General features: G+C 42.9%; 1 protein-coding gene across 7 annotated transcripts in view; it reads right to left on the minus strand.

Annotated features, from left to right (window-relative positions):
- Nucleotides 1–1,053, minus strand: part of hdac11 (histone deacetylase 11) — a 38,883-nt gene extending 37,830 nt beyond the window's left edge. For 2 of the 7 annotated variants that reach the window (XM_063215790.1, XM_063215786.1), the window contains exons 1-2: nt 782–1,053; nt 171–229 (exon numbers count right to left, since the gene is read on the minus strand). In XM_063215790.1, coding sequence (XP_063071860.1) covers nt 171–205 — 35 coding nt within the window. In that variant the 5' untranslated portion in view covers nt 206–229; nt 782–1,053. Of the gene's footprint in view, nt 1–170; nt 242–465 lie in introns of all 7 variants that reach the window. The other 5 variants (XM_063215792.1, XM_063215789.1, XM_063215791.1 and 2 more) reach the window with 3 other exon arrangements.
- Between the last annotated feature and the right edge of the window lie 7,445 nt (nt 1,054–8,498).

Consider the following 8,498-nt stretch of genomic DNA (forward strand, 5'->3'; position numbering starts at 1 on the left):
ACTTAATGTCTGGGGACCCATAACTGCTCTTGCTCTGGGAATTGCTTGGGGGGCGTTCCAGGACAAAATGATGTGATGTGTGCGTGTGTGCGTGTGTGTGTGTGTGTGTGTGTGTGTGTGTGTGTGTGTGTGTGTGTGTGTGTGCGTGCGCGCGCACGTGCAGTACATACCCCCTTTTCCCTTTCTCGTCTTCTTTCTCAGACATTTTTCAGTGTAAGCTTGGTTTCACCTAAAAGTAATACTAAACAATAGTATCAGTAAACGTTTCACATGGGAATTTACTGTGTTATAATGATGTGATATAGGCAATCACTCAGAGTATGAAGAATCCTATAAAATAAAAATAGCCTAGGCTACACTTTGCCATATAATATGTGATCTTATAGGCTATCTATAACTTCGTTATGTGACACAAAGTCTCTATACTGAAACAATCAATACAAAAAAAATAGTTTTCGTGTTTACCTCTGAATTTCTTGAGTGCTTGTTTTATTCCTTTGCTAGCCTGTCATCTCGAGTTGTTGAATAGGCGTGGACACATAGAACTCCACTACCCAGTACTACCCCCCACGCATGCGCCATGGAAATGAAGGCGACGCAACAATCCATGTCAACATTGTGCTTGCTACAGGCGTGTCGTTCAGTGTTTATTACAAACAATTGAGGGAATTGCTATTTGTTTGTCAGTGAAAACACAGTAATATAAACGATTTCCCCAAAAATGTAATCCACGGGCTTGTAGACGATAGCGTATCGTTAATGTCGAAATGACTTCACTCACCTGCTAGCCATTTTTATTTCTCCTTATTTCTAAGGAGCACAGTTGTTTGTTTTGCACAGTTGTGAAGTCGTCCTCTCAACAATAACCCTCCTTGTAGGATGCATATCTGCATGTGACTGTATGATGTCGTTACGCGGAAGTTTTTGTAATACACTGTCCACTATAAGAAGATATATCAGATGGATGTCCTCCGCGGCGCAACTTGCTTTCGCTATCGACGCAAGCAGACCCTTCTGCGACGTCATCAGCTATGGCTGCGCACTGCCAGCAGAAACCCCAGGGTAATTAAAGAGAAACCAAACTGACAGTGGTCGACAGTCGGACAGACAGGGATAAACATAGTCTAATAAATTAATTTACCATCATTTATTTATTTATTTATTTATTTATTTATTTATTTATTTATTCATTTATTTATTTATTTATTAGGCTATGCCAGTGGTTCTCAAACTTGCATCATTCCCCCTTCAGAGGGTCTGAATGCTTCCGAGCCCCCCCTCCTTGCAGAGACTGATTTTATGATCGCTGCGCAGAATCAAAAGAAAGGTGATTGGTGAGATTAAACAAAGAGGGACTGCAGTCGAATGCAGATGTTTGTTCATTGCTATCCAAATTCATGACAATTAATAATATAATGTTGGTGAGGGCTTTAACTTATTGACTTGATTGGCGAGACAGGAAATCATTTCCTTGGGGGGGAAATCAGATGTGACACGCGGAGTATCCCTGGAACAGATCTGCAAATGTAGTTCTGCCAAAGTGGCTGGTATCCATCAAAAGTATCTGTCCAATTGGACAGCCTGCTGCCGGTGTAGAGTGTATGCAAAAAAGAAGAAGTCCTTGCAGATCTGATAGGGTGAAGTTTCTTTTATATCAAAGACATCTTGAGATAAATGTGTTTTAACTCAGTACTGTGCAGTGGGTCTGGATACTCATCAATGGATGCCTATATCAATTGTTAATACATTTTAAGTTGAAGGATGTACAATTCAGTTTCTATACTCTATCACAGGTGTAGGAAGAATCATTAATGAAAATTAATTTGAATAAGACTAGATTTAAGAAGATGAATGAAACAGGAAGCAGAGTTGCAAAAACAGTGTCTACTGTGTGAGAAATCATATACATAGGGCATGGATTCCCAAACTTGACCATGACAAGGCCCCGCATATTCCAGTAGATTTTAGCCAAGGCCCCCCCTGACAGAGTCCATGCCACACTTGTTTTCTGTGCACCCCCTTTCACAACTTGATGGAGTTGGTGCATCCCTAAAACCTTTCAAGTAGTGCAGGAAACACAATACATATAAACATGTCAACAAGACAATGAAACATTCACAATAGGTCCATCATCATCAATTAGATTAGTTTTTGGTTTACTTTAGTTATTCAATTTATTTTTCATTTACCAATTTATTTATTGTTTTGCTATATGTTTCCTGACAACCTCCCGCGGCCCCCCTAACACTCCATTAACCCCCCCCACACACACACACACAAACACACACACACACTTTGAAAACCTCTGCCGTATGCTACAGAATATCTTACTTACTCTTCCTTTTATGGAGATTTTCCCGATTCTGTCTCCTGAAACAGATTTCATGATAAGCGCAAGCTTCAAACACAAAACTAAAAATCCAGCAAAAAATAAAATATTCTGCACAAAAAGTTCTGTCAGACTTGGAAAATGCCAAATTATAAATGATCCAAGAGATTATGTCATCATTTGGATTCAGTGAGGTTTCAGACTATACACAGAGGGCTTAAATAGTAGGTCATCAATACTTAAGGCTACACACGTTACACTAAAGAGTTGCTCATCACAGGATTTGCTTGGGATTAGGAGGCGAGGCACAGCAGCATTGTAACCAGCGTTCAATCCAAGTGTGGATTTGCTGTGTGTAACCCCGCCTCCCGCCAGCTGTCTCCAGTGGATGGGGCTGGGTGCTAAAAATAGCAATCCGAGATGCACTTGCGTAATGATGATGTAGCCATGGTTTCATTTGTGAGGTAAGAGAAAATGTAAGCTTTCATTCGCCGCCGTGCTCTTTCACGGCTCATCCTCGGGTTCCACACACACTGCCATCATTTGACTTCCACGGAGATTAGGGAACAAGGGTACATCAGTACACGACGCACGCACACACATGCACGCACGCACACACACACACATGCATGCAGGGCCGCTGACAGCTTTGGCCGGGCCCAGGACAAAGTCATCTGATTGGGCCCCCCACCCAATACATTTAATGTAATGAGACACACACCTGGGCCCGGGATAGCTGACCCCTTTGTCCCCCCTTGTCGGCTTCCCTGCATGCATGCATGCATGCAAGCGTGCATGCACGCACACACATACACACAGACACACACACACACACACACATGCACGCACCAAAGAGAATATGTTCTGTTTTGGGGAGAGAACAGAACAGCCATGGTGTATTTTTCACCTATTATTATCAGCCAGCCTCGATTCTTCAAAAGGTTTCATTATTTTAAAGCCCTCTGCACTGCAAGCGTGTCATGTTATGCTTTTGTGCGCTGGCTGTCCCAAAGCTGAGGATCCCTCTGACTTGGTTCTTTGAAGTCGGAGCAGCCTATGGCATGGCCTTAGCTTTCCTCCCCCTATGATGGAATAATTTTGCATACATTTTAGTTCTCTCCACTGTCAATTTTCATTTGGATGTTTTGAAGACATTTTTGCCTACCCTCCTCACACACTTCGTTCGTTCACTTCCCATCCCAAATTACTGAATCTGTCGTGTGTTCCCAGATGAGCCATTTAATTACTTCAAGTTGCTTCCACACTTCTTGAAGTTTTTAAGAAATGAAATATGCTGTAAGTGATGTAAAAATCAACTGTTTTACATACTCTACTCATCCAAGTCTTCAATCTTTTTATCCATCCATTCCCACTTTGAGTTTGTTCTCCTATGTGGCTTTGTCATGTGCTATTGACTCTCTCCCCCCCCCCCCCCCCCCCACACACACACACACCCTGAACACTCCTTGTTTTGAGGGTGCCAAATATAGTGTGGTATACTCTCAAGGGTGCTGACGGGCGGGTGAATGTATGACAGCATGATGTGTTTGGAAAATTGAAGGACACTGCTGCTTACTCCCCTCTGTTATTCCAGAGTCCAGGCCTGTTTTTTCTGTCGAGTCATGGCGATATTACCATATCTTCTCTTCTCCCCCCTCCATAATTTTTAGCGCACATCAGAGATTACTGTTAACAGTAGCACTGTTCATGCATAAAACACGAACTCTGCAGCAGAAGAATTGTCAAATAGACACTTTTTTTGAGAAATATTTTTTGTTCCAATAACACAGCAAAAGTAATCTAGAATAATCCCTGAGTTCATTTGTGTATGCAGGATAGTGAGTTTAAAATATTTTGTTTGTTTGTTTACAGGAGAAATATTTTTACCGTTTAAAAGCTGTACACTGCAGCTAAATGGAGTATTCATGCGACATGTTTTGTCAATCCACACATGTAAATTTTATTTTCTAAGAAACACTGAAATACATGTGATTTGGAGATTAGGCTGAAGGAAAAAGTATATGAAATTCCGCTTTTAAGTTCATTCACCTACAGTACTACCACTGATTGCCATTTTAGTGATATAAATATGTTCATAGTCATCATTTACATTAGTCTGTGAAGAACTGCTTTTGGGCAACACTTTGTGACATATTTTGTATTTTTTTATTGCATACCTTCATCAAGCTATCATTTTTTTCTTACAAATATCTTATTTACCATCTGCAATGTCTTGAGCGCATACAAAGATAAAGCACACAATTTTCACTTGACCAGAGGAAAACATTTGAAACACTAGTCCCTACATGACTGCCAAAACACGATTGACAGATGACAAAATCATCCTTGAACCAAGCTGTAGGCATGTTTATTTGAAGTGTGAAAATTTGTCTGGTTGGAGTCTATGGGATGTGCAAATGCCCTGTGCCTGAAAGTTTGAAACTTTGCCAGCCCCGCCTCTTTACACGTTGGGGGGCGCTACTGTACTGCCCTACAAAGCAAAAAGGCAGTAACTGCGCAGAGCTCAAAACTGAGTCAGTTGACTTTAAAATGATACTGCAATCCAGTTTAAAGTTCTTCTTGGGAGATTATTGGCATGTGACAGTTTTGTTACTTTATATTACCACCTTTTTTGAAGATCAATCATTTTATTTAACTTTAGACTTTGATATATATGGCATTAAAGTCATAGTAACTCATTTTAAACAGCAATGCAGTTACTGCCTTTTTGCTTTGTAGGGCAGTGTACAGGTACTGTATACTTAAATGGCACTTATTATCCAAAGCGACTTGCTGATTTGTACAGGTACAGGGTATTGGTTAAAGTTCATGGAGCAATGTTGAATCAGGTGCCTTGTTCAAAGTTTCGATTTTGGGAAAACTGATGATGGGCTGAACCAGAAACGTTTGTAACCCACTTTTTGTTTTGGCTTCTCTTTATTTTCGGCTTTTAATACAGTTTCACTGATAGCATCAAGCTCCTGGGTACGACTCCTTTTTCTTCCCACTGCATCATTGTTTTGGGATTGTTTTGGACTTCCCAAGTAAGACAAAGGCGCGGGCACCATCTTACCTTCAAGGACACCTCAGCCATAGAGATGGAGGGAGGGGAAAAGGGTGGGGTTTGCACCTGCAACCCTATGATTTAAATCTAGGCCTAGAGCCTAGAAGGCTTGTTGTTTTTGTTGTTTCTTTTCCTATTGCATCTCTACAGAGTGAGTGAGCACCATTTTGCAGATTGGTTCCCTACACTTACTGCAACAACACGCACTACAGCAGATACATTTTAATTTGTTACTCCGCAACTTCCTCTGGTGGATGTGGATTTGGCATATACTGCATCCGGATGACAAAAGGTGCCTTCAGCGGTAATAGAGTCATGCAGACTTGCGGAGGCCCGGGTATATTCTCACCCTGTCACCCCACATGTCTGTAATGCTCCATCTCGAAAGGGCTGTTTCCAGGTGAGGGAGTGATTGAGTGCTGAGCCCTGACAACATGAAGTAAAAGCCAGCCAGCGGGACCATAAGTCAATGTGTCAAAGTGAGGAATGCAAGGTGATTTGCATGCATCAGCTCTCCTCTCTCTGTTTATTGGATTTTCCTCTTGGACTGACAGAAAGAGCTGCTGCTGCTGCTGCTGTTGCTGCACACATTTCATTGCGCGGTGTGAGTTGTGAGATTTGTGACGTGTGTGTGTGTGTGTGTGTGTGTGTGTGTGTGTGTGTGTGTGTGTGTGTGTGTGTGTGTGTGTGTGTGTGTGTGTGTGTGTGTGTGTGTGTGTGTGTGTGTGTGTACTGTATTCATATGTGTGTGTGTGTGTGTGTGTGTGTGTGTGTGTGTGTGTGTGTGTGTGAGTGTGCTTGTGCGTGTGTGTGCGTGTGTGTGTGTGTGTGTGTGTGTGTGCATGTGCGTGCGTGTGCGTGTGCATGTGTGTGTATGCGTGTGTGTGTGAGTGAGTGTGTGTGTGTGTGCATGCATGATTATGGTATGTGTGTAGACATTTCAATGTTTTTCAGCAGAGGTGGATGTCAAGAAAACCAAAGAAAAAAATCCTATGAAAAATGACAGATGAGCTTACGCCTGGTTGCATTGTGAGAAAGAAGAAGTAAAACGCAAAACTATTGCAAGGAGATGAGAGGTAGGCGTTAGCTTGGTACTCCATGTGATGGTGGAATATCTCACATGGCACAGCCTCTATGTTTACGGATCTGATTTCAGACAGCTCATCTCACAAGCAGCGGCAGATGCTTCACCTGGACACCAGGGAGACAGTCTGATGGGTTACCATAACAACCATCAACGCTGGTGGGGTTAGGGGATTGGTGGAGAGAGAGGAGAGTGAGGAGAGGAAGGTGAAGAGAGGGGAGCGGTGCTCGTAGTGTACCGTACGTGACTGTGTACTTTAAGTACACATGCCAGGCTTCTTGAAGAGAGTGCGCTGGCTGTTGCTGTATACAGTATGGCCGACGGAGAGTACGTGTATCCCACAGGGACTGAGTGTAGAGCCGTCCTCTGAGGACTATGGGGATGGAAGGAAACCTAAAACACCGTTGCTGGAGTACTGTAAATGAGAGAGAGAGAGAGAGAGGGAGACGACAGAGAGAGAGAGAGAGAGAGAGAGAGAGAAACAGAGACAGACAGAGACTTGAACACACTGCTGCTGTGAAGTAAGCAGCTGGTACGTGTCTCCATCTGGGGCCCAGAGTAGAAGATTTCCCTATACTACCCACCATCCAGCAACATTCTTCTGCCCCAACAGCAATCCCACTGCACTAAATGCCTAGAGTGCACTGTAACAGTTTGGTCCCATGTTTTATTCAGATACTCTATGTAGGCATTTAGGTCATTATATGGCGCTGGAAAATCCACCAATAAGGATGTTTAAAGACATAAAATGGTTGCATTCTACTAAAACAGTCAGGATGGCAATGCGGTTAGCTGTAGCAGTGCTGATGGATATGCTATAGCACAGCGCATTGATGTACCTTATTACTAATCTTCTATTAGAGCAAGATAACCCAAACTCCACCCACCCAATGCAAAGCAGTGTGCTCAAGTTTCGTCTCCTAATGGGGGCATTGTCCCCTCCTTGCATGAGATGGGATTGAAGTATATCTTACTCTAATAGAAGATGTTTGTTATTGTGGAGAAAAGGTCACAACAGAATACAAAGTACTTGTGGAAGCTGTGACACAATGATTACAATGGTCATCTTTGTATCCCAACACGAGTATCCTTTGTAGGGGGAAAGTGAGTGTGAGTAGGGAGAGTGTGTATAACCAACTCAGCAGTAGGCCTACCTTCATTCCTTGCTGAAGTGTAGCTGGGCAAGTCATCAAACAATGCGCTCTGGGGGTTAGGTTGGCAGATAATGACGATGACAAACATGATGACATTATGTGCTCTAGATGCTTGTACAGTTACACACCCCCAAAATATAAGTTACAGAATGAGGAAGTGACAAGAGTAAGTGGATGAGTAAGTGATGGCAAAAGTGTGAGCAAGCAAGCGAGCCAGTGAGCAAGTATTGGCAAGTTAGTGAGTGGGTGAACTGATTGAATGAGTGACAGAGTAAATAACTGAGAATGTGAATAAGCAAACGAGTGAGTGAGTGAGTGAGTGAGTGAGTGAGTGAGTGAGTGAGTGAGTGAGTGAGTGAGTGAGTGAGTGAGTGAGTGAGTGAGTGAGTGAGTGAGTGAGTGAGTGAGTGAGTGAGTGAGTGAGTGAGTGAGTGAGTGAGAAGTTAGAGTATGAGTAAGTGAGTGAGTTTGTGAGTGAGTGAAGTGACTGAATAAGATACAAGAAGAAGAAATAAGTAGAGGGAGGGCGGGAGAGAGTAGGCTATAAGAAGAGGAAATGAGTGAGTGAGTACCGTGCCTAATGGAGTGAACAGCAAGAGTGTCAGTGAGTGAGTGAGTGAGTGAGTGCGCTACAATATGCGACCTGGCCTCCTCCACTTGTGCTTGTGGCCTCACCCCGCCTCCTGGCCCCTCCTCCGTGGAGAAAACGATAACGTTTCCCAGCTGTCAGCCTAGCCACAACAACTTTTGAGGGACTGTTTTTCATTCACCATCCCAATTGCAAATGAGAAAAAGAGTTTACAATTGAGCTTTTGCAAGATATTGAAATATAATGCTGTTATCAGTGATGTCATCATGACATATTAC

The sequence above is a fragment of the Engraulis encrasicolus genome, chromosome 14 (genome assembly GCF_034702125.1).
Source record: "Engraulis encrasicolus isolate BLACKSEA-1 chromosome 14, IST_EnEncr_1.0, whole genome shotgun sequence".
Classification (NCBI taxonomy): Eukaryota; Metazoa; Chordata; class Actinopteri; order Clupeiformes; family Engraulidae; genus Engraulis; species Engraulis encrasicolus.